Source organism: Oncorhynchus kisutch, linkage group LG29 (genome assembly GCF_002021735.2).
Source record: "Oncorhynchus kisutch isolate 150728-3 linkage group LG29, Okis_V2, whole genome shotgun sequence".
Lineage (NCBI taxonomy): Eukaryota > Metazoa > Chordata > Actinopteri > Salmoniformes > Salmonidae > Oncorhynchus > Oncorhynchus kisutch.
The window spans coordinates 27,095,413-27,122,613 of record NC_034202.2 but is presented as its reverse complement, the minus strand read 5'-3'; the positions used below and the strand labels follow the sequence as shown (position 1 = coordinate 27,122,613).

The window sequence follows — 27,201 nt, the reverse complement described above, 5'->3', positions numbered from 1 at the left end:
GAAAGGGTCCTGTCAGTTCCACCATCTGCCCCCCCTGCTCCCATCGCGATGGAGGGGCTGCGTCTAGGGAGACCGGAGGAGGAGGCTCCTCCTGTACCCAATGTGGCCGGAGAGGGCACACTTCCGGGCGGTGCTAGAGGAGTCCATCTGGGAGTCAAGAGGGCAGGCGGAACACTCCTCGGTCACCCCAGGTGAGTCAGCACCACACTCTCCCAGAGCTTCCTGTTGGACACATGTTTTTGTTCATCTGTTTCCTTAAGTTTTTCCCCTCTCTCCAGAATAAGGCAATAGTCGATTCAGGCGCAGCTGGGAATTTTTTAGATCGCGGACTCACACAGAGGTTGAGGATTCCGTTAGTTAAGGTAGACCCCCCCTTCCCTGTGCACTCCTTAGATAGTCGACCGTTAGGGTCAGGGCTGGTCAGGGAGGCCACGATTCCTCTGGAGATGATTACGCAGGGGAATCATAAGGAACGGATTAGTCTGTTCCTTATCGATTCACCTGCGTTTCCGGTGGTACTGGGGATTCCCTGGCTGGCTATTCACAATCCTAAAATTTCGTGGAGACAGGGAGCTCTCCAGGGGTGGTCTGATGAGTGTTCAGGCAGGTGTTTAGGAGTTTCCATCAGTGCGACAACGGTGGAGAGTTCAGACCAGGTTTCCACCGTGCGCATTCCTGCTGAGTATGCTGATTTGACCTATCGCCTTCAGTAAGAAGAAGGCGACCCTATTACCACCCCATCGACAGGGGGATTGCATGATAAACCTCCAGGTAAACAATGCACTACCTAGGAGTCACGTGTATCCGTTGTCCCAGGAGGAGACGTTGGCTATGGAGACATATGTCGGGGCGGCAGGGTAGCCTAGTGGTTAGAGCGTTGGACTAGTAACCGGAAGGTTGCAAGTTCAAACCCGAGCTGACAAGGTACAAATCTGTCATTCTGCCCCTGAACAGGCAGTTAACCCACTGTTCCTAGGCCATCATTGAAAATAAGAAATAGTTCTTAACTGACTTGCCTGGTTAAATAAAAGGTTAAAAATATAAAAATGTAACATTTAAAAAAAATGTCACGGAGGCTCTGGGACAGGGGTACATTCGGCCCTCCATGTCACCCGTCTCCTCAAGTTTATTTTTCGTGAAGAAAAAGGAGGGTGGTTTGCGATGGTGTATTGATTATCGAGGTCTAAATTCCATCACTGTGAGTTTTAGTTACCCACTACCTCTCATCACTACGGCGGCATTTCCACCTCGGGGATGGTAATGGAGGGTGATTGCGTCAAGGCCGTGCGTAATTGGCCGACTCCCACCACGGTAAAGGAGGTGCAGCGGCTCTTAGGGTTTGCCAATTGCTACCGTAGGTTTATCCAGGGCTTTGGCCAGGTGGCGGCCCCTATTACCTCACTGCTGAAGGGTGGGCCGATGCGTTTGCAGTGGTCAGCAGAGGCGGACGGAGCATTCCGTCGTTTGAAGGCGCTGTTCACCAACGCGCCATTGTTGGCGCATCCGGACCCTTCTTTGGCATTTATAGTTGAGGTGGACATCTGAGGCTGGGGTTGGAGCGGTGCTCTCCCAGCGATCGGGTACGCCACCGAAGCTCTGCCCCTGTGCTTTTTTTCTCTCGAAGAAGCTAGTGCCAGCGGAGCGGAATTATGATGTGGGGGATAGGGAGTTGTTGGCCATGGTTAAGGCTCTGAAGGTGTGGAGACACTGGCTTGAGGGGGCTAATCACCCTTTTCTCATCTGGACTGGCCACCATAACCTGGAGTATATCCGATCAGCTAGGAGACTGAATCCTCGTCAGGCAAGGTGGGCCATGTATTTCACCCGACTTCTTTTTACGATCTCGTATCGACCAGGTTCCCTCAATACTAAGGCCGACGCGCTGTCCCCCCCTATACGACATTGATGACCGGTCCATCGATCCTACTCCCATCATTCCGGCTGCCAAGCTGGTAGCACCAGTAGTATGGGAGGTGGACACGGACATCGAGCAGGCACTAAGGGAGGAACCTGCGCCTCCACAGTGCCCGGAGGGTCGTAGGTACGCGCCGCTCGCTGTTCGCGATCAATTGATTTGATGGGCACATAGTCTACCCTCATCAGGTCACCCGGCTATTTCGAGGACGGTGTGAAGTCTTAGAGGGAAGTACTGGTGAGAGACCAAGGTTGCAAGTTCAAATCCCCGAGCTGACAAGGTACAAATCTGTCGTTCTGCCCCTGAACAGGCAGTTAACCCACTGTTCCTAGGCCGTCGTTGAAAATAAGAATTTGTTCTTAACTGACTTGCCTAGTTAAATAAAAAATGTTACGTTTTGAAGGACATTAAAGCGTGTTCTTTCAGAACATCAGCTATCTGGATTTGGGTAAAGGAGAAATGGGGAGGCTTGGGCATGTTTCTGTGGGGGGGGGGGGGTGCAGGGCTGTTGACTGGGGTAGGGGTAGCCACGTAGAAAAATGCTTATTGAAATGATCAATTATCGCGGATTTGTCGGTAGGGACAGTGTTTCCTAGCTTCAGTGCAGTGGGCAACTGGGAGGAAGTGCTCTTATTCTCCATGGACTTTACAGTGTCCCAGAACTTTTTGGAGTTTGTTCTACATGATGCAAATTTCTGTTTGAAAAAGCTAGCCTTTGCTTTCCTAACTGCCTGTGTATATTGGTTCCTAACTTAACTGAAAAGTTGCGTTTCGCGCGATGCTAATGCAGTACGCCACAGGATGTTTTTGTGCTGGTCAAGGGGAGTCAGGTCTGGAGTGAACCAAGGGCTGTATCTGATCCTGGTTCTACATTTTTATTTTAAGATGAATGCACTAACTGTATGTCACACTGGATAATAGCATCTGGTAAATGAGTGAAATGTCAAATGTAAAAAGCCTATTGAGTGAGACCTGTTTTCTCAAAGCAGTATGGCATTTCTCTTCAAACTGCTCCATCCGTTGAGCATGGCAAGTTTCATGACACCACTTCTGAGAGATGGCACTTTGGTGCTCCACCCACTCTGTTTTCATGTTTATGCCTACAGTATCTGATGTTCTTCCTGTATTGAGAACTAGATGACAGTTAATGTTGTTTTGAATGAAACACCATAAGGTAGAACGTCTTGATATTACATGTATAGTACCAGTCAAAAGGTTTGGACACAAGTACTCACTCATTCAATGGTTTTTCTTGATTTGTACTATTTTCTCCGTTGTAGAATAATAGTGAAGACATCAAAACTATGAAATAACACATGCAATCAATTAGGAACCAAAAAGCTGTTACAAAATGTTTTTTAAATTTGAGATTCTTCAAAGTAGCCACCTTTTGCCTTGATGACAGCTTTGCACAATTTGGGCATTCTCTCAACCAGCTTCATGAGATAATCACCTGGAATGCATTTAAATTAACAGGTGGGCATTTTTTAAATATCATTTGAGGAATGTATTTCCTTATTAATGTGTTTGAGGCAATCAGTTGTGCTGTCAGAAGGTAGGGGTGGTAATACAGAAGATAGCCATGTTTGGAAAAGACCAAGTCCATATTATGGCTCAACAGCTCAAATAATAAAAGAGATACGGCAGTTCATCATTACTTTAAGACATGAAGGTCAGTCAATGCGGAAAATTTCAAGAACTTTTGTGAGAGAAAAATACATTTTAACGTCCCTTCAAGTGCAGTTGCAAAAACCATCAAGCGCAATGATGAAACTGGCTCTCATTAAGACCGCCTCAGGAAAGGAAGATACAGAGTTACCTCTGCTGCGGAGGATAAGTTCATTCAGTTATTTCAGCCCCAAAAAATGCTTCACAGATTTCAAGTAACAGACACATCTCAACATCAACTGTTCAGAGGAGACTACATGAATCAGGTCTTCATGGGCGAATTGCTGCAAAGAAACCACTACTAAAGGACACTAATAATAAGAAGAGACTTGCTTGAGTCAAGAAACACAAGCAATGGACATTAGACCAGTGGAAATCTGTTCCTCGGTCTGATGAGTACAACTTTGAGATTTTTGGGAGGCTGCCTAGAGCAGGCTGCCGGTCAAAACTGAGCAGACGGGGTAGAAGGGCCTTGGTCAGGGAGGTGACCAAGAACCCGATGGTCACTTTGACAGAGCTCTAGAGTTCCTCTTTGGAGATGGGAGAACCTTCCAGAATGACAACCATCTCTGGTCAGATGGAAGCCACCTCTCAGGCACATGATAGCTCACTTGGAATTTGCCAAACAGTACCTAAAGACTCTCAGACCATGAGAAACAAGAGTCTCTGTTCTAATGAAAACCAGATTGAACTCTTTGTCCTGAATGCCAAGCTTCTCGTCTGGAGGAAACCTGGCACCAACCCTACGGTGAAGCATGGTGGTGGTAGCATCATGCTGTGGGGACATCTTTCAGCGGCAGGGACTGGGAGACTAGTCAGGATCAAAGCAAAGGTGAACAGAGCAAAGTACACAGAGATCCTTGATGAGAACCTGCTCCGTAGTGCTCAAGACCTCAGGCTGCGGTAAAGGTTCACCGTCCAACAGGACAACAACCCTAAGCACACAGCCAAGACAACGCAGGAGTGGCTTCGGGACAAGTCTCTGAAAGTCCTTGAATGGCCCAGCCAGATTCCGGACTTGAACCCGAAAGAACATCTCTGGAGAGACCTGAAAATAGCTGTGCTGCAACGCTCCCCATCCAACCTGACAGAACTAGAGAAGATCTGCAGAGAAGAATGGGAGAAACTCTCCAGATACAGATGTGCCAAGATTGTGGCGTCATACCCAGGAAGACTTGAAGCGGGGAACACTGGCAAAGGTGCTTCAACAATGTACTGAGTAAAAGGTCTGAATGCTTATGTAAATGTGATATTTCAGTTTTTTTTATACATTTGCAAAAGTATTATAAAAACCTGCTTTTGGTTTGTCGTTATGGGGTATTGTGTGTAGATTGATGGGGTAAAAAATATATATTTTTTAATATATTTTAGGATAAGCCTGTAATGTAACAAAATGTGTAAAAAGTCAAGGGGTCTGAATACTATCGGGAAGCACTGTATACATAGAACACTATAAATTGCATGTATCGAATCAGAGAATTTAATTGGTTTATGATTATTTTATCTTAATTCCTTTGCAGTTAATAAGGATTAAAGTTAGTGACCTTTTAATTGTGTTCCTTGGATTATATTTTAGATATTTAATTGACTCTATTCATCCACCTCACCTCTGGACAATCATCATTAAATAATATGGTAATAAATGCCTAACATCACGTTAAGTGGAATAAAATATGAAGTTTGCAAGCAGGCACAGTATACTTGGGCTTTTCTGTTTACACCAGTTATGAACCTGCATACAAAAGTGTCAAAGTCTGTCTGTCACCCTGACAAACATGCACATTGTCTTCTCTACAAGCCTGTCTTTCATTTGTAGAGTTTCACCACATTATGATCCGTTCACGTGATTTCACTCAGTATTTATGGTAGTGCTCCTGTGAGACTTCTGCTAAATGTCACTCGTCTTATGCAGCCTGAAGAGAAATGGATCCTGTGATTACTATAGTTCTGGTGGTGGCAGCAGCAGCAGCACAAGGTGAGAAATTATATTACACAGAACAGAGGCCTAGCCAAGCCTTAATAGGACACTAACAACAATGATGCTAATATTTGAACATGTTCTACTAATCGAATGTACATTTATTAGATTATATAGTTATCAAATGTACACAAAATAATAATAATCAGTCCATATATATACACACACGAGTGGGTCCACTAATAACAAGTGTTAGATAAATAATCAAGAACTGAGATATATAAAATGTTTGCTTTGCAAAAATGTGAATACTTGGTATTGCATTAATGTTATATTTTACACCTTCAGACTTACATTAATGCATCACAGACATACACTTAAACACTTGTTACAAAACCGATTAACTAGCCTGCTATTATTGGTGTAATCGTAAGTCTAGGGGTCTTTGAAAATATATATAATAATTGATCAAGCCTTCAAGCAATACAAGACTCTATTATTATGGTGGGATATTATAATATGGTTTTAAATACCTCAATGACCGTAAAGGAAATCACACTACAATCTATCACCCTCATGCATTTAAGGAAATCACGCATTTCATGGATATATTGGAACGAGTGGATATTTGGAGGCTTACCTATCCTGACCTAGTGAGATATACATAGAGTCTCAATCAAGCTAGTCGTCTTGACTACTTTCTTATGTAATTCTTGTTGTCACAAAAAGTTTTAAAAGTGTTGATAGGGGATAGAATGCAGTCGGACCATCAAATAATTGGCATACACATTACTCTTACAGAATTTCCACGTGGGTGAGGATATTGGAAATGTAATCAAAGCCTGTTTGAAAACTTGTTTTAAACTAGGACAGAAGAATGAAGAACTGATTTCTTCTGACATAACATACTGTCGGTACAGCAGATCCCCTTATTGTATGGGACACTTTTAAATGTGTCTTTAGAGGCCATGCAATTCAATACTCATCGTTAAAACAAAAGCAATTTAGGTCAACAGAATTCATATTAACAAAGTAAATGGAAGTACAATTTGAACAGATATATAGCAATAAAAACTACCTGTAACGATCTTCTTCATCTCCTTCATCACCAAAACGCAGCGTGGTAAGTGTCCATTTTAATTCAATATAACTGAACACTGAATACAAAATAAACAAAGTGAAACAATGAAAATTGAACCAGTTATGTATGGTGAAACACAGAAAACAACTACCCACAACCCATAGTGGGAAACAGGCTGCCTAAGTATGGTTCTCAATCAGAGACAACGATTGACAGCTGCCTCTGATTGGGAACCATACCAGGCCAAACACATAGAACTATAACACACAGAACACACATAGAATGCCCACCCCAACTCACGCCCTGACCAAACTAAAATAGAGACATAAAAAAGGAACTAAGTTCAGGACGTGACACTACCAGAGGCACAGAGTATGTTGGAGGAATTACTAAAAGAAGTGGAGGAACCTATTCAAGAAAGATCAAGTGTAATAAAATATACCAAATTATTTTTGATCTTCAACATTTATTAATCATGTAAAATGAACAGCTGTATAGAAAGACTAATGTGATGGCCAAATTGGAGAGCAGGAACTTCTTGTTGAAATTAAAGCCTTTAAGACTGGGAAAACTCCAGGGCTGGATGGTTTACCATTTGAGGTATACTTATCTGTTTTTGATGTACTCAGAGGACCGTTATTGTATGTTTTATACACTCCTATAACAATGGTAGATGATCAGATATTCAACAAAGTCTGATTTCATTATTACTGAAACAGGACCCGAATGGTAAATTTAAAGATCAAGTCAATAAAAAAATTGGAGGACCCTTACTCTTCAGTGTTGTGATTCAAAAATGATATTACAAGGAATAGCGCTTAGAATTAAAAAGGTATTGTCGGACATTAATAATTCTAGTCACACAGGTTTTTAACATGGACGATACATTGGAGATAATATTAGACAAGTACTGGAAACAATAGAACACTATGAACAATCTGGGAAACCAGGCCTGATATTCACAGCTGACTTTGAAAAGGCTTTTGATAAAGTACGACTGCAATTTTTGAGAATCTCTTATAGAATGGGTTAAAGTTATTTATAGTGTAAAATAGTAAATAATGGATACTTCTCTGAAAGTATTCAACTGTCATGAGGACTAAAATAAGGCTGTCCACTATCGGCATATCTGTTTATTATGGCAATCTAAATGTTTGTTATTAAAATCAGATCCAACAGTAATATCAAGGTGCTAGAAATCCAGGGTTTGAAAACCGAGGTGTCAATTGTACGCTAATGATTACTGTTTTCTTTTAAATCCACAATCTGGATCCCTTCACCGCCTCATAGAGGATCTAGATACTTTTTCTAACCCCTCTGGATTACAACCAAATTATGATGAATGTAATACTATACTACCTAGTGAATCACACACAAAAAATGTTTTACATTACCATATAGTTGACCAATAAAATGGTCTGATGGTGACGTGGACAAACTCGGTATTCATATCCTGAAAGAAAGAAATGATCTCACTACAATACATTACTTGGAGATTATTCCACATGATAGGGGCCTGGTAAGAAAATACAGATTTACCCAACTCTGTGGATACACGTGGAGACTCCATCATTAACCAACCCTGTGATCTACTGTTGTAATCCCAGATTCTATATCTCAACAATGATGTTAAGTAAATTGGTATCTTAAAAAAACAGCATAAAAAACAGCATAATGAAGTGACCTACGTGTTTTTAGCAAAGTCCAACCAACTTTATGATGAAGGATACAGTGGTGTCAAAACTGTCAGATGTTATAAAACTAAGTGTTCTGTGATAAATTCTGTCCAAGGGCATCAAAACACTAATAATAATCACCATAATCTATAACAGGAATAAATGTAGACGGAATTCTGTTCCTATAGAAGAAGTCCAATTGAATTCTTAACTTCTTCACTAACTCGTCAACATGCTTTTTAAAAGACAGCTTTTCGTCAATCCATAAAGAAAATACCTGGTTCTTTGTGGAAAAATTACCCTGATTAACTCTTTAGTCATATCTCAGTTGACCTATTTGTTTATGGCCTTGTCTACACAGGGGCCTGTTCATATAATGAATATCAATTCAGACTGCAGAAATTATTACATGTTCAAGCATTAGACCTTTCACTATAGGCTTTAGTCATACAAAAGTTATACTTCAATCCGAACTAGTTCTCTAGCAGATTAGTAAGAATGTCTCCCATGTTCAAGAATGGCCTGTTGCTGTCACCTGGGGGAATAGAGTGTGGAAGTGTATCCTGTATAGTGTTTGTCTATGTCCCTACACTAGCATTGTTCCCATATCATAACATACTGACCTAACATCATTGCTCCACAGTTAATGCCATGGCCTGTAATCTCTCTCACAAGAATGGAATTCATCACTGCTATGGGGCTTTGGGAGAACCTTTGTCCATACAGCTGGCGGCAGACAGCAGAAATGAAGAAATAACATTTAAAAAAGATCTTACTTGTATTCTGCACTTCAAAACTGGTGAAGACTGGAGACCTAAATTGCATCAGGATTATGTGCATCGCTCGGAGATCTTTAACAATGGAACATTCAGACTGGACAGTGTTATAGAAGAAGACAGTGGAGATTACCAATTGGAAATACATAATTCGGAGGGAATACTGTTGCGCAAAGTCAACATGCTACTTGAGATACAAGGTACTGTTTAATTATTTTGTTTGGCTAAAATACTTTGTGAATCCTTTTCTTGGTGAGGGGTATTTCAGAAAGGTCACCAGAATGTCACTATTTCAATATGTTTGTACTGTAGGACTTGGCAGCAGAGAGAGTTTATTGTTAAATCATACAATAGTTTAGATATAATGTTTGCATGAATGGCCAGAATCTGACCAGGAGTGTAGCCTATGACCACTACCAGAACAGTGTCATCATACTGAAGAGTGATGTGACAGGAACCCTGACCTGTATGGTTCAGAATAAAGTTAGCACCAGCAACTCTACTATTCATCTACTGGCCTGCCAAGGTAATGTCAGGACAGTTTCCTTCCCACAATGTAAGAATTCAAATAAATTTGACTTGCCCGATAAGATCATTTTTTTGATTGGTTACTGTTGACACTGTTGATTAATCATACTCTCAGAATTCTGTTTGTCTCTTCCCAGTTTTCTCCTCCCAGATTCGTTTTGTAATTTTGACAGTAGGTATAGCTCTAGCTGTTGGAACCCTTGCTCTACTTCTTGCGGTGTTTGTTGGCGTAAACTGTCTCTGTGGGAAACTGAGATTTGAACATACTACTTCAGGTAAAATCATGTCATGTTTGTTTCATGGCCAGAATCGACACCTGCTGTTTTATTGGTCTTCTAACCAGTCTTTCCCCAGGTTTCTCTAATGATGAGGGTGATGCTGTTGTATACACTGAAGTATTCAATACAAGAACAAGAGAAGTCCACCAGAATGCTACAGAGATGGTGGAGTATGGAGAGATCAAAATGGCTGCCAGTCTTAATGAGGAAGAAAGCCCCAAAGGAGACATGGAAATGACAAACACCCAGACATGACACATCTTTTCTGATAACATTCGGCAGGACTTAGTAGAAACCAAAAATGTAAGAGTGTATTAGTCCCTTGTATATGTTTGTGCTGTCATTTAAGTCTTTGTAAATGTATATTGCTTCAAAATTTGAACTTTAGCCCGTTCAACCATACCTATAAACCAAATGGAGGGACGTTGGTCCGAAACAAAAGATGACTGTTAAATATCTTAATTTTATGATTGTGTGATGTTGACAGTGTTTGGGATCTTTTGCAATATTGTGTGTTTGCCATCCATTCTCCTTCATTTGCTGCTGACTTGGGATTGTACTTTATCTGGCAATGTCAGAGTGTTAAATGCTAAACATAGGAGAGAAACATTGATGAACATGATAGCTTAACTTCCTTGTCATCATACTTTTTAAACTTGAAAAGCTATTTTACAAGGATGTCATCTTATCAGATGTAAATATAATTGATTAAATATATTTGTTTGATAAATAATCCTCCTCAGTTTCTCTTTGAGTAACAGCATACATAAACTGCAGGAAAAGTACTCCCACATGCAACAAGTAAACAGCAGATGGTTATGCATTGAAACAGAAAAACACTCACATGAGTATGTACTGTAAATATCCCCAGCATTCATGGCTCACCAGAACTCTAGTCTTCCTTTAGATGAGTTTACTCAGGTTACAGTAAAGTTAGTAGCAGAAGTGCTTCTTTCAGGAAAGAGGAAAAGGGCATCATGGCCTCTGTTCAGACCTGATGCATTCTCAAAACCTATGTATAGCTTACTCATACGATTGAGGCCCAGTTTAATTGCTTAGATACCTGTCTGCAAATAGAAAACATCTCAGTTGTAACCAAACTAGCAAGATGTGTTTTTCAGTAGTCAGTCATTGAAGTGCATGTTCTCAGCAGAAAGAGCTGTGGTAAAGGTGGTGTCGTGTATTTGGCTATGCCGGATTAATTGATATGACATGCTATTCTATAAAATCCTTTCTATGTAATTAATATTACCTGATTGAGCTAATCATGTAAATGTAATTAACTAGAAAGTCAGGGCACCACAAAATAATATTTATAGAGCAGTTATCTTCCGAATAAACTCTTAAAGACCTAGTCATATTTTACATCAATAGCAGTCAATATTAATCGTCATCATATTTCAGTCTCATCTGTAAGTTGTAAATTCTTAGTTATCTTCACGAACCCTGGCTAACAAGTTGAATCAGCAAAGAAAATTGGGTTTAATTATTTATTTACTAAATACCTAACTAATCACACAGAATTACATATACAGAGAATTAATCATAACTTGATTACAAATTACGTCATAAAGGAAAACGTCCCTAGCGGACGGAACAGATATGACAGCTGGTTACCCAAAGAAAAGGGGGCTGGGTTTGAGTGAAAGAGCGGGAAGACTGATGATCAAAGGGAGAAGCGATGTCTCTATCGAGCCGTAGGCAACTACTCTATCATAAATACAGAATCTCATGCATTCTAAATTACCACTCATTTGGAAAAGGAAAATGCAATAAATATTTACTCAGAGCTGCGCTTTGGTAGGTTGGTGGTAGATGGAATGCCGTGTTGCCCAACAGAGTCCTTTGTCCTTTGAAGAATGTCTCTGGTGGTAAATTGGATACGTTGTAGTGTCGACGTTGTCTGGTAGACAGAATACTGTGTCTGTCCTTTCCTAGCCCATGTTTACAGCTGCTGTTGCTAACTCAACAGCTAGGATGTCTCACTTCATTAGTGAATAAGAGCTCAAAGTTCATACCATTCACAACCAAAGCTCACACTGAGGTTGGCTTAGTTCTGTTGTTGACATGTTAGACCCTTTTAACGTATGGACCATCGTCCTCACGTCCTCGGAACAGGAGGTTATATTGTCATCAAGGCTTTATATAGGAAGGGAGAGGAGGTCGTGTTTCATTGGCTATAACCAATGTCTCTTCACATGGGCGGGCCACTGAGTCGGGCCTAATTCACTCATGAAAACCCAATTCTCACATTTTAGAAGCTAAAATCCCAATTCATCCCATCACAAATAACTTAATATTCAAACATTTAAATTGCACAACAATTCCATGTGAATCTGATAACTATAATGTGTAGACTTTCCACTGTAGAGTTTATGTCATCCTATCATTGATGAGAATGTCTCAGATGACAACCGAACTGACATCATATTAATTAAGTACCAAAGCATATGTTCAACTGGTCAGATTACCAAAATATGGTTCATTTCCCCCCACCTTCTGATGTTCCCAGAATCTCTATGTTAACCAAGGGATTTTCAATAGTAACATCAGTAGGGTAGAGAGAGGAAAAAGGGGGGAGAGGTATTTATGACTGCCATAACCCTACCCCCAGGACAGCGTCATGACAGTGGCTATTGGGGAGTCTGTTCTGAAAACAGTTTGATGTGTTTCATCAGAATAAGGGAAGTTAAACTAGGCCCAGAGTGTAAAATGCATTTCCTGGCCAGCAGGTAATTATTAAAGTTATTAACAATATTATTTTGGTTCAGTCATAAACTTTGTCTTTACACCTGCATTAGAATATATTAAATATCTGTCAGTTAAATAGCAGAAGATAATGCATATTCAAATAACAGAGACATTTTCAAATATTATAGCGAATGGCATACAGTAGGCAAGTGTCAGCATCAACCGAGGCAAGGTCTGTGCTCTGCCAGGAAGCCTTGATAAGCACATCAGGTTCATGCAATTAAGGTGGTCATCAGTGAGTGTCCTAGCCATGAGGCTTTTAGTTGCTCACAAGTGTCAAAGCTGTGTTGACAGTAGTAGCAGCAGGAACAGTCAGGGCGAGGTAGCTTCCATGGGAGGAAATGATGACTTTGCTTGAATCCAAAAGTGTGGCAAGTGAAGTGTGTGATAACAAATGGAAAATAGTGAAATCAAAAAAGTTGTAGTAGAAGACAAGGTCCGGTCCAATAATGCATTTCTTATTGGACTGCATTTTTTGGACAAGTAGATTCATTTGGGAAATCCATTTGTAATATCGAGGACTGTGAAGAAAGCAGTGGGAAATGTGGATCCAATCAAGGTGACTAAAAGGGCCTTGTGTTGGTTAAATGCTTTGATAAAGAACAGAAGAAGCTGCACTGGACCTGTATAAATTGTCCACGTCAGAAGTAACATGTACTGATCTTCGGAGCAGGGTGCCTGCCAAAGGAGTTATAGCTGAGTCTCATTGGATGTAGATGATGAGTACCTTAGTCACAAAATCCCAGAAGTGGTCAGTGCACGTCGCCTGACCCATATGGTAAATGAAAGGAAGAAGAAAAGCCTATCGATATTATTTTTATTTGAGGAGACTCTACCTGTATATGTGAAGCTTGGATATGTGAGGTTTGCGGTGAGGGAAATTGTGTCCAAACCATTTTAGCATGGAAATTGTAAAGGATATGGTCACGTGTCAAATGTTTGCAGACGGGGAAGAATCATATTGAAGAATGTGTTACTGGAAAATGTTACACGTAGTGGGATCATACTCCAGACTTCCTTGAGTGCCATATTAGGGGGAACGAGGTCGAGGTGTCAAGGATCAGGGCTGCTCAGAGGATCTCCTATGAGGAGGTGGTGAAGAGAGTTGAAGGGGCAAGGGGCTATAGTGTTGAAGACATAGCGGTGGATGCATTGCAACCAGTTGCTAGTGTTTTAAGTCAATCGGGTGATCTGGATACACTCAATGTAGAAGGTCGATTTTGTGTCATTTAAAGTCACAGTGAATAAAATAGTACAGCACAAGTGTCTAAGAAGTCAAAGAAGTCAAAGAAGCTAGATATCCTTATAGATATCCTTGTAGATATCCTTATGTATAGATCCAAGACTTCATGGCAGAAGCACTACAAGGACTTTTGACGCTAATCAAATCAAATGCAATTTTATTTGTCACATACACATGGTTAGCAGATGTTAATGTGAGTGTTGCGAAATGATTGTGCTTCTAGTTCCGACCATGCAGTAATATCTAACAATTAATCTAACCTAACAATTTCACAACATTCACCTTACACACACAAGTGTAAAGTAATGAATAAGAATATGTACATAAAAATATATGAATGAGAGATGGCGGAACAGCATAGGCAAGATGCAGTAGATGGTATAGAGTACAGTATATACATATGAGATGAGTAATGTAGGGTGAAATTATATAATGTGGCATTGTTTAATGCAACCGCTGTGTCAGATTTCAAAAAAGCTTTACCGAAAAAGCACACCATGCAATATTCTGAGTACAGTGCTCAGACAACAAAACAGGCAAAAATATATCTGCCATGTTGTGCAGTCAACAGAAGTCAGAAATAGCATTATAAATATTCAATTACCTTTGATGATCTTCATCAGAATGCACTCCCAGGAATCCCAGTTCCACAATAAATGTTTGATTTGTTCGATAAAGTCCATAATTTGTGTCCATATACCTCCTTTTTGTTTGCGCGTTTAGTACACAATCCAAACTCACGACGCGCAGGCAAGTCCATACGAGTCCATATGAAAGTTCAGACGAAAAGTTATATTACAGTTCGTAGAAACATGTCAAACGAAGTATAGAATCAGTCTTTAGGATGATATCATAAATCTTCAATAATGTTCCAACTGGAGAATTCCTTTGTCTGTAGAATTGCAATGGAACGCAAGCTAACTATCACGTGAACAGCTCATGGCACTCTGCCAGACCTCTGACTCAATCCCCTCTCATTCGCCCCCACTTCACAGTAGAAGCCTCAAACAAGGTTCTAAAGACTGTTGACATCTAGTGGAAGCCTTAGGAAGTGCAATATGACCCCATAGACCCTGTGTATTCGAAAGGCAATGAGTTGAAAAACTACAAACCTCAGATTTCCCACTTCCTGGTTGTATTCTTTCTCAGGTTTTCGCCTGCCATATGAGTTCTGTTATACTCACAGACATCATTCAAACAGTTTTAGAAACTTCAGTGTGTTTTCTATCCAAATCTACTAATACTATGCATATATTAGCAACTGGGCCTGAGTAGCAGGCAGTTTACTCCGGGCACCTTATTCATCCAAGCTACTCAATACTGACCCCCAGTACCAAAGAAGTTAACAGTCTGAAGGCCTTGAGATATAAGCTATTTTTCAGTCTCTCGGTCCCCGCTTTGATTCATCTGTACTGACCTCGACCTTCTGGATGACAGCAGGGTGAACAGGCAAAGGCTCAGGTGGTTGTTGTCCTTGATTATCTTTTTGGCCTTCCTGTGACATTGGGTGGTGTAGGTGTCCTGGAGGGAAGGTAGTTTGCCCCCGGTGTAAGGCTCTGGAGAGCCTTACAGTTATGGGCGGAGCAGTTGCCGTACCAGGCAGTGATACAGCCCGACAGGATGCTCTCGATTGTGCATCTATAGAAGTTTGTGAGTGCGTTTGGTGACAAGCCAAATTTCTCCAGCCTCCTGAGGTTGAAGAGGCGCTGCTGAAGGTGCTCACTCTGCTGTTTCCTGAAGTCCACAATCATCTCCTTTGTTTTGTTGACGTTGAGTGTGAGGTTATTTTCCTGACACCACACTCCGAGGGCCCTCACCTCCTCCCTGTAGGCCATCTCGTCGTTGTTGGTAATCAAGCCTACCACTGTAGTGTCGTCCGCAAACTTGATGATTGAGTTGGAGGTGTGCATGGCCATGCAGTCGTGGGTGAACAGGGAATACAGGAGAGGGCTCAGAACGCACCCTTGTGGGGCCCCAGTGTTGAGGATCAGCGGGGTGGAGATGTTGTTACCTACCCTGACCACCTGGGGTGGCCCGTCAGGAAGTCCAGTACCCAGTTGCACAGGGCGGGGTCGAGACCGAGGGTCTCGAGCTTGGTGACGAGTTTGGAGGGTACTATGGTGTTAAATGCTGAGCTGTAGTTGATGAACAGCATTCTCACATAGGTATTCCTCTTGTCCAAATGGGTTATGGCAGTGTGCAGTGTGGTAGCGATTGCGTCGTCTGTGAACCTATTTGGGCGGTAAGCAAATTGGAGTGGGTCTAGGGTGTCAGGTAGTGTGGAGATGATATGGTCCTTGACTAGTCTCTCAAAGCACTTCATGATGACGGAAGTGAGTGCTACGGGGCGGTAGTCATTTAGCTCAGTTACCTTAGCTTTCTTGGGAACAGGGACAATGGTGGCCCTCTTGAAGCATGTGGGAACAGCACACTGGAATAGGGATTGATTGAATATGTCTGTATACACACCAGCTAGCTGGTCTGCGCATGCTCTGAGGACGCGGCTAGGAATGCCGTATGTTTTGGTAGCGGGCCGTGTCAGTTGCACTGTATTGTCCTCAAAGCAGGGCAAAAAAGTTATTTAGTCTGTCTGGGAGCAAGACATCCTGGTCCGCGACGGGGCTGGTTTTCTTTTTGTAATCTGTGATTGGCTGTAGACCCTGCCACATACCTATTGTGTCTGAGCCGTTGAATTGCGACTCTACTTTGTCTGCTATACTGACGCTTAGCTTGTTTAATTGCCTTGCGGAGGGAATAGCTACACTGTTTGTATTCGCTCATGTTTCCGGTCACCTTGCCCTGGTTCAAAGCAGTGGTTGGCGCTTTCATTTTCACCGAATGCTGCCATCAATCCACGGTTTCTGGTTTGGGAATGTTTTAATCGTTGCTATGGGTACGACATCGTCAATGCACTTTATGAAACTGGGCTCCACGGCGGTGGCTGAGCTCCACGGCGGATGCAATGAACTAGTTTTTATCAGAAAAGAACGTTGTTTAAAATTTCACGTGTCCAGCTTACTATCTACATGGATTTCTGTGCACTCTCGTATGGGTGTACAGGAGTGCAGAATAATTACTTTACAAATGCTCAACACCCGTTGAATATGGCCGATGTCAGTAAACGTCGGGAAAAAAGTGCAATCAAATTGTTTCCGGCAGCACATATACATTCACCAACACTCTGGTTAACATGAAATGGACCTTACCAGCTCTGCTAGGGCAAGTAAAATGGTTAGAGTGGTCTCATTTGTGTTTGGATGTAGCTAGCCAATGTTAGCTTGGGTGCTTGACTGCCGTTGTAAGGCCAGAATGCTCAAATCAACCCTACTCCTCGGCCCGAACACCAGTGTGCGCTCCGAGATTGAGACGGTCTGAATTTACAAACAGACAATTTCTCTGAAAAGAAAGACCATAATATTAATCAAATTAATTATGCCAAATTTCTTCAAATCAATCCCATATACTACGTTATTACAAAAAAAGTTTCAAATTCTCTGGTAATGAGGAATACTATCAAATGTTTCTCAAAGATGCCCTCTCATGGTCAAACTAGCAATAACTTGCAGTAACAGAAGAAATGAGAATTAGATGACATGCCACAGAATGCTGCAGCAGCACACAGGGTGTGCCGCAGTATGACACAACTATTAAAGGAGGAACCACTGTTGGTCCCTTAAGGGTTTCTGCGTGACATTATCCCACTAACGTTCTGAGAAAGTTCTAAGTACGTTGCTTGATGGTCCCAAGGGAGCGTTCTCTGGGGGATCTTTGTCTGTTTCCCTGTACGTTCCCAGGTAAGTTTACATACACCTAGGTTGGAATATCCAATAAATGTCGTTCCACTTCATGATTGTGTCCCACTTGTTGTTGATTCTTCACAAAAAAATACAGTTTCATATCTTTATGTTTGAAGCCTGAAATGTGGCAAAAGGTCGCAAAGTTCAAGGGGGCCGAATACTTTCGCAAGGCACTGTACATGTAGGTAGAGGTAAAAGTAACTAGGCAATCAGGATAGATAATAAACAGAGTAGCAGCAGCGTATGTGAAAATGTTTTTACGTGAGGCGTTTGTTGGAATGTTGTGAGTGTGTTGGTAGAGTCCAGTGAGTGTGCATAGAGCCAGTGCAAGAGAGTCCATGCAAAAAATAACTCTGACGCCTAACGGTCAGATGCCAAGCAGTTCCCATACCAAACAATGATGCAGCCAGTCAAGTTGCTCTCAACGGTGCATCATTACGTATGATACACTTCTGCTCTTAGCAAAAGCACTGCTATTTTAGTTATCAGTTAAACTGACTATTCTCTCATTAATTTTATTTATTTATTTAAGTAATTTGGTTTGGGTTTTCAGTTTAGTTGTCTAATAGTGGTGGAGCATATTATTCTGTTTTAATGTTACTGCTGAATCAGTATGATAAAAAATTAAATCAGTGTTTTTTACAGAGCTGAGATGTCCTTTGAAATACAAACTGTAGGATTAGGCCTATAGGGGAAATCAGTCACTGATGCAGACATGGTGGCATTGCAAGAATATCAGAATGCTGTGAACCAAAGGGTTGTGAGTTGAAATCCCAGGTGAAGACATGTTGAATGATATTTTCTGTTTGAATAAACATACACAATGTAATCAAGTGTGTAAAAGTTGGGGAGAGAGAGAGAGAGAGTTTGCAGTTGAGGACACCGTGTTAGCAAAAGCTAGCCACTAGCCTTGCGGTATGGTTTGTAGCTTTTGTGCATGGCCTGACAAATGTTGTCAAACTATCAAAATGTGTTTTTCAGTCGTCAATATTTGCAGTCCATGTTCTCAGCAGACAGAGAACTGTGGTAAAAGTGGCTAACTGGGGTGACTCGGTTCTGAACATAAGTCTGATGTGCTTCGTCAGAGCGAGGGGAAACCACAGATGTTAAATTAGTGGAACATGCATTGTGTGGCTTAGCAGGTTATTGTTTTTGTAAGGTTCAGTATTATGGTCTGCTCTTTACACTGGTATAAGAATAGGTTAAATATACAGTTCCAGTCATAGGTTTGGACACACCCACTCATTCAACCTGTTTTCTTTATTTGGACTATTTTCTCCAATGTAGAATAATAGTGAAGACATCAAAACTATGAAATAATACATATGGAATCATGTAGTAACCAAAAAAGTCTGTATATTTTGTGTGTGGATATTTTATATTTGAGGTTCTTCAAAGTAGCCAAAGATGACAGTTTCGCACACTCTTGGCATTCTCTATGCCAGATTCACCTGGAATGCTTTTCCAACAGTCTTGAAGGAGTTCCCACATATGCTGAACACTTGGCTGCTTTTCCTTCACTCTGCGGTCCAACTAATCCCAAACCATCTCAATTGGGTTGAGGTCGTGTCACACCTGCTCCTGCTCCCCCTTCCTGGTGCCCAAAGGCGCCAGGCTCTCCAGCATTACACACTACTGCCACCATCGTTACGCTTCCCTTGTCACGCGTATCAGCATATTATTGGACTCACCTGCACTCAATCTCCTGTTTATTACTTCCCCTATATTTGTCAGTTCCCCATCTCTGTTCCCCACTGCTGCAATAACATTCCTGCCATTTTGTTACCCGTGTGCTAACGCTGTTCCTGTCTTGTTCCTTGTCTGTTCCTCATTAAATGTTTGACTCCATGTACCTGCTTTTCGACTCCAGTGTCAGTCCTTACAGGTCGGGTGATTGTGGAAGCCAGGTCATCTGATGCAACTCTCCATCACTCTCCTTCTTGGTAGAATAGCCCTTACACAACCTGGAGGTGTGTTGGATCATTGTCTTTTCGATAAACGTTTTGAGATTGTGGAAATTACTTTAAGTACTTTTTCTAAATATTTAATTTAGGTGATTTAGGTGATATTTTGCAACATCATACTTTTTTTACTTAACTTTTTATATAGATGATTCATATCTGATGTACATATATGGAAATAAATACTTTTGCTTAATAAATAATCTCCCTCAGTTTCTTTTAAAGTTGGAAGCAGAAGTGCCTCTTTCAGGGAGGAATCAGCATGACCTCTATTCAAAGCAGAAAAACACATCCAGTTTTCTCATTTTGAACCTATTGCTTCAACCTCAGTTGTAGCCAAACTATTAATTTCAAGACAATGAAACGCCTTCCATTGCATCGTTGATTATCTTTTCAGAAATAACTGATTTTGAAACATGTAGATAAGAAAATAGGAATGATACTTTGCATTGCAAGTACACTGTTTTAGCAGGCTGTGGTAAAGTGGCTAACTGATGTGAAAATGAAACGGTCTGATGATGCGCATCAACAGAGCAAGGCAAACCACAGAAGTTAAACTAGGCCCAGAGTGTAAAATGCATTGGGTACTTTAGCAGGTTAGAATTCTATATTTTATACAAAGTGGTTAATGAGTGTGCTTTGCAGAGTAGCTAAAAAAGAAACGGTACAACTTGCATATGAACAGCGTCCCGCAGCCACACCTGTTAGTGTTTCTACAGCTCAGTAGCTCTGCCTGGCCTGTGATCAGCCTGCCCTTCATGGAGAGAAGAAGAAGTGTTATTGTGTTGTTGACTGTACGTTTGTTTATCCCATGTGTCACTCTGTGTTTTTGTCGCACTGCTTTGCTTTATCTTGGCCAGGTCGCAGTTGTAAATGAGAACTTGTTCTCAACTGGCCTACCTGGTTAAGTAATGGTGAAATAATGTATATATTTTTAAAAGTGAAAACATGAGTAGAACATGGAGGTGAGTTGACATTGTTTACAGTGTGTCTCGTTGTAAGCACAAAATATTTGTTTTACATTTCTCTGTTCAGTGAGTGAAACTTGTAGAATGTTTGAACCCATATGCTGTGGTTTCATGACTAGTTGGCCATTTCCCCATAGCAGGAAACAGAACTGCCTGAGCGTAATGACAACTACACATTCATTTCTTGCCAAACTTTCTAGTTTACAAACATGTCCTCACCCCATACTCTGAGAGTTTTAACATCTACTGGTGGGCTTCCAATGTGGATGATGCTTCTTCACCTCTCCATAAGCTATGGTAAGTAGGCTGAATAGTTTTTCTTGATAAGTCAAAAAAATATTTTAAACAACAGTTTTTTGCTCATCTATTTTAAAGCATTGAAATGCTTTATTTTCAGTTGTTGCAGAAGACATCAGAGTAGTTGGACGAGTAGGAAACTCCATATTCCTTCACCCTAAAATGCACTTACACGCCAAGATCTCTGACATAAGATGGAAACATGATAATACAGATATGTTAATAGTTAGAAATGGTACGCTTGTTAATTTAATGGATAGGTGTGAGATCTTTCTAAATGGTTCACTGAAGTTTAATGAAGGACTGAAAAGAGACAGTGGAAATTATACTGTTCAACAATACAGTGAAAATGGAGGCTGTTTATCCGAGCGGCACATTGAGCTCAGTATTCTAGGTGAGTTGTTTGAAATTACACAATTCTTCAATTTGTCAGGGAAGTTTTAGCACAAACATACACGTCTATGTTGATTAAAGGGGCAATCTGCAATTCGACCAATAACAATGTACACCCAGCCATTGTTTTGGTAAACAGCTGAGGGATGGGGTTGTAAAAATGTATCCACAAATTCAGACTGAGCTATGGATGCACAATATCAAGATTATTGTTTCAACAATTTTTGAAGCTATACAGTTTGTTTACAATCACATTGTTTATAAACAATGGAGTAACACAGGCTTATATATTGGTTTCTGGTGTGGTACAACAGTTGAACTAAGCTCTTATGTAATATTCTTCAAGAATCAATGGGTATATCATTAATTTAAGTCCAAACATTGATGTACCCGCTTGCAAATTGCCCCTTTAATGTAATTTCAGTTTTTATTTTATTTTGGCTTTCGTTAATTTATTGTTAATTTATTTGCTTCGTTTTGACTGAACATAATATTCTCTGTTGTAGCTTGTTGATTGACTTTGCACTGTGTGAGTGTATATTTGTGTGACTTGATTGATTTACATTTCAGAACCTGTTTCCAAACCAAAGGTGAGAACCTCCTGTACTTTTGATGGGAGAGTTGTTCTGACCTGCTCTGTTGACAAAGGAGACAGAGTTGTGATGATCTGGACCGAGCAGCCATTTGCCTGGACAGGGTCCAATCAGACCCTGAGCTCAGGGCCTGTTCTATTCCTGGACAGCCATACGCCTGGAAACCTGACCTGTGTGGCAATGAACGAAATAAGTGAGGAAGGCTTCAGCCCAGTTGTCCCAACATGCAGAGGTACAGTAACTCCTCATGGACTTTCTGTATACTATTGGTCCAGAACAGTTCTCTCTGGACAGTACAGTAGACCTGCCCATTACTTGTCCTTTAATTGAGTAGCACAGTATGTATTGAATCAAGCTTTGAAGGCACAAATATGAATCAGGGGATAGGGTACTACAGAACACAGTACCTTTTTAAAGATTCATGAATACATTTAGAATTAAACTGTGGCATTTGTTTCGGGAAAAGGTCACAGGTCAGCTGTGGCTGCATTTGGTCTCTTTGCATTTGCACTGACGACACTGGCCGTCGCCATTCTACATTTGAAGAAGAGGCGTCAGAAAAAGAAAAAAGGTCAAAGTCAGACTGAATGTAAGTATCTACTTTATGTGTTTTGTTGCATTTCTATGGAAAATTCACATGGTACATTTCCATAGAACATTCACATGGAACATTCACATAGAACATTCACATGGAACATTCACAAAGAACATTCACATGGAACATTCACATAGAACATTCACATGGAACATTCACATGAAACATTCACATGAAACATTCACAAAGAACATTCACATGGAACATTCACATAGAACATTCACATGGAACATTCACATGGAACATTCACATGGAACATTCACATAGAACATTCACATAGAACATTCACATGGAACATTCACATGGAAAATTCATATGGAACATTCACATGGAACATTCACATGGAACATTCACATGGAAAATTCATATGGAACATTCACATGGAACATTCACATGGAACATTCACATGGAAAATTCACATGGAACATTTACATGGAACATTCACATGAAACATTCACATGGAAAATTCACATGGAACATTTACATAGAACATTCACATGAAACATTCACAAAGAACATTCACATGGAACATTCACATGGAACATTCACATGGAACATTCACAAGGAACATTCACATGGAACATTCACATGGAACATTCACAAGGAACATTCACATGGAACATTCACAAGGAACATTCACATGGAACATTCACATGGAACATTCACAAGGAACATTCACATGGAACATTCACACGGAACATTCACACGGAATATTCACATGGGACATTCCATTTCCCAAACTGCACTGTTGTGTGTTTAGATGTGGAGGAGAACAACTACATTGAGAAGCGTGGGAATTTATGCAACAAATGGCCACAGGAGGAGACCACAATCCACCCGGACCAAGACACCTCCCATTACGGTAACTCACAGTAGAGAATGACACACAGTACATTCCTATAACAGTTTATTAAGTGATAGTTAAGACCTCAAGTTAGTGCATTCATCTTAAGGTAGTTGGTGAGACAACCACATATCACAGTCATTTCATCATAGTTTGTGTACAGTAACAAGTATTTTATTTTAACACCGCTTTATGATTATGAATGTATGTTGTGTAAGATGTTGAAATTGTCTTTCCGCAGAATTCTGCAGACCTCTTGCACCTGCTTCCAGCGAGAGAAAGAGACGACTATCACTGGAGTTGAATGATATCTATGTATGAAGAACAATGTGTTAATGGCATTACATTTCAATAGTATCGATTTGTTTTCCAATGTGAAGTATGCAACTTCGCACCATAATTACTGATCATTTTTTACAATTCATTATGGTGTATTTCTGCGATAGATTTATTTTTGTTGCATAGTCGTAGAGCCTAGAGAAGCAACATATAGGGCATTATTTCACCTGTATTTTGATATTGTATCATACCCGTACTGACTTCATTATCAGACTGGACCACTAGGTGGAAGCATTACAGTGTGATAAAGAAACATGGTGACGAGAGGTGAGAAGAAACATCACAGGATTACTGTCATTACATCAATAGTTGTTTCAAAACATATGGACGCTGCTGGGACGACTGTAAATTATTCCATTTCAAACTGTTCTAGCTATTATTGTCTACTGTTTGTTAAACTTCAAAATGTCCAGATAAAATACTCCTGAGTGGCACAGCGGTCTAGGGCACTGTTTCTCAGTGCTAGAGGTGTCACTACAGACCCTGGTTTGATTCCAGGCTGTATCACAACCGGCTGTGATTGGGGGTAGCTATCTCTCCAGTAACAGGGTTGGAGTTAAAACCTACAGGAGGGTAGATCTCCAGGAACAGGGTTGGAGTTAAAACCTACAGGAGGTAGATCTCCAGGAACAGGGTTGGAGTTAAAACCTACAGGAGGGTAGCTCTCCAGGAATAGGGTTGGAGTTAAAACCTACAGGAGGGTAGATCTCCAGGAACAGGGTTGGAGTTAAAACCTACAGGAGGGTTGATCTCCAGGAACAGGGTTGGAGTTAAAACCTACAGGAGGGTAGCTCTCCAGGAACAGGGTTAGAGTTAAAACCTACAGGAGGGTTGATCTCCAGGAACAGGGTTGGAGTTAAAACCTACAGGAGGGTAGATCTCCATGAACAGGGTTGGAGTTAAAACCTACAGGAGGGTAGATCTCCAGGAACAGGGTTAGAGTTAAAACCTACAGGAGTTTAGCTCTCCAGGAACAGGGTTGGAGTTAAAACCTACAGGAAGGTAGCTCTCCAGGAACAGGATTGGAGAGCCCTGGCACTACATCAGTGCAGTTTCATTACAAGTGATGTTAGAATGAAGAATGTAAATACATGTAAACATGTTTACTACACGTTTTACTACACGTCAAATAGACTACATATGCATACATATAATTGGTACATTTTTACTGTATGAAATGCAATGTCAGCTTAGTAAATGTTGATTGTTTTTAAACCTAATCTTAGCCAATTTTTCATTTATTCATACCATTGCTATAAGTAATCCTGAAGAAAACACCCGCATAATGTCACCTATCTACAGTATATAGTCAATTCCCCAATTTAATTTACATTTTGGGCACACAAAGTGCCATTTAGCAGTGTAGCAATGGCTCTAATCGCAAATAGATTTTCATTGCGCATCTTAGTAAATAAGTACAAGGACTTTATTACAAAGTACGTTTGAGAAGACAACTTTTCTTATCTTCTCAATGTAGTAAAGTACATATTTAGATTTATTAGGCGTAAGACATAACGAGTAAGGTTACAGTCCACGTGCTGGACCTAAGACCCCTAAGCCATAATGTACCAGGTTACAGACCAAGTAGCTGGACCTAAGACCCCTAACACATAAGTTACCAGGTTACAGACCAAGTAGCTGGACCTAAGACCCCTAACACATAATGTACCAGGTTACAGACCATGTAGCTGGACCTAAAACCCCTAGACATAACGAGTCAGGTTACAGACCATGTAGATAGGCCTAAGACCCTTAGACATAACAAGTCAGGTTACAGACCATGTAGCTAGGCCTAAGACCCCTAGACATAACGAGTCAGGTTACTACAGACCATGTAGCTAGGCCTAAGAGCCCCTAGACATAACGAGTCAGGTTACTACAGACCATGTAGCTAGGCCTAAGAGCCCCTAGACATAACGAGTCAGGTTACTACAGACCATGTAGCTAGGCCTAAGAGCCCCTAGACATAACGAGTCAGGTTACTACAGACCATGTAGCTAGGCCTAAGAGCCCCTAGACATAACGAGTCAGGTTACTACAGACCATGTAGCTAGGCCTAAGAGCCCCTAGACATAACGAGTCAGGTTACTACAGACCATGTAGCTAGGCCTAAGAGCCCCTAGACATAACGAGTCAGGTTACTACAGACAATGTAGCTAGGCCTAAGAGCCCCTAGACATAACGAGTCAGGTTACTACAGACCATGTAGCTAGGCCTAAGAGCCCCTAGACATAACGAGTCAGGTTACTACAGAACATGTAGCTAGGCCTAAGAGCCCCTAGACATTACGAGTCAGGATACAGACCATGTAGATAGGCCTAAGACCCCTAGATATAACGAGTCAGGTTACAGACCATGTAGATAGGACCCCTAGATATAACGAGTCAGGTTACAGACCACATTGCTAGGCCTAAGACATAACGAGTCAGGATACAGACCATGTAGCTAGGCCTAAGACCCCTAGACATAACAAGTCAGGTTACAGACCATGTAGATAGGCCAAAGACCCCTAGACATAACGAGTCAGGATACAGACCATGTAGCTAGGCCTAAGAGCCCCTAGACATAACGAGTCAGGTTACTACAGAACATGTAGCTAGGCCTAAGAGCCCCTAGACATTACGAGTCAGGTTACTACAGACCATGTAGCTAGGCCTAAGAGCCCCTAGACATAACGAGTCAGGTTACTACAGACCATGTAGCTAGGCCTACGAGCCCCTAGACATAACGAGTCAGGTTAATACAGACCATGTAGCTAGGCCTAAGAGCCCCTAGACATAACGAGTCAGGTTACAGACCACATTGCTAGGCCTAAGACATAACGAGTCAGGTTACAGACCATGTAGCTAGGCCTAAGACCCCTAGACATAGCGAGTCAGGTTACAGACCACATTGCTAGGCCTAAGACATAACGAGTCAGGATACAGACCATGTAGCTAGGCCTAAGACCCCTAGACATAACGAGTCAGGATACAGACCATGTAGATAGGCCAAAGACCCCTAGACATAACGAGTCAGGATACAGACCATGTAGCTAGGACCCCTAGATACTGTATAACAAGTCATGTTACCGACCATGTAGCTAGGCCAAAGACCCCTAGACATAACGAGTCAGGTTACAGACCATGTAGCTAGGCCAAAGACCCCTAGACATAACGAGTCAGGTTACTACAGACCATGTAGCTAGGCCTAAGAGCCCCTAGACATAACGAGTCAGGTTACTACAGACCATGTAGCTAGGCCTAAGAGCCCCTAGACATAACGAGTCAGGTTACTACAGACCATGTAGCTAGGCCTAAGAGCCCCTAGACATAACGAGTCAGGTTACTACAGACCATGTAGCTAGGCCTAAGAGCCCCTAGACATAACGAGTCAGGTTACTACAGACCATGTAGCTAGGCCTAAGAGCCCCTAGACATAACGAGTCAGGTTACTACAGATAATGTAGCTAGGCCTAAGAGCCCCTAGACATAACGAGTCAGGTTACTACAGACAATGTAGCTAGGCCTAAGAGCCCCTAGACATAACAAGTCAGGTTACTACAGATCATGTAGCTAGGCCTAAGAGCCCCTAGACATAA

At 41.3% G+C, this 27,201-nt stretch overlaps 2 protein-coding genes across 5 annotated transcripts; both read left to right on the top strand.

Annotated features, from left to right (window-relative positions):
• Window positions 1–5,459: 5,459 nt before the first annotated feature.
• On the top strand, window positions 5,460–10,562 carry LOC116352813 (uncharacterized). The gene is made up of 4 exons (XM_031809481.1): window positions 5,460–5,558; window positions 8,902–9,234; window positions 9,700–9,837; window positions 9,917–10,562. The coding sequence occupies exons 1-4, from the start codon at window positions 5,507–5,509 to the stop codon at window positions 10,093–10,095; spliced, it is 702 nt and encodes a 233-aa protein (XP_031665341.1). The 5' UTR covers window positions 5,460–5,506; the 3' UTR covers window positions 10,096–10,562.
• Window positions 10,563–19,821: 9,259 nt separating this feature from the next.
• Window positions 19,822–24,841, top strand: LOC116352801 (T-cell surface antigen CD2-like). Of its 4 annotated transcripts, XM_031809478.1 has the most exons (7): window positions 20,457–20,557; window positions 20,761–20,857; window positions 20,958–21,251; window positions 21,821–22,075; window positions 22,310–22,432; window positions 23,199–23,300; window positions 23,524–24,841. In XM_031809478.1, the coding sequence occupies exons 1-7, from the start codon at window positions 20,552–20,554 to the stop codon at window positions 23,601–23,603; spliced, it is 957 nt and encodes a 318-aa protein (XP_031665338.1). In that variant the 5' UTR covers window positions 20,457–20,551; the 3' UTR covers window positions 23,604–24,841. The 4 variants fall into 4 exon arrangements, 3 of the variants coding, with proteins under 3 accessions (XP_031665340.1, XP_031665338.1, XP_031665339.1); XM_031809480.1 differs by lacking the exon at window positions 20,958–21,251 and having other exon boundaries at window positions 19,822–20,557; XR_004206187.1 differs by lacking the exon at window positions 20,457–20,557 and having other exon boundaries at window positions 20,611–20,857; window positions 21,118–21,251.
• Window positions 24,842–27,201: the final 2,360 nt, after the last annotated feature.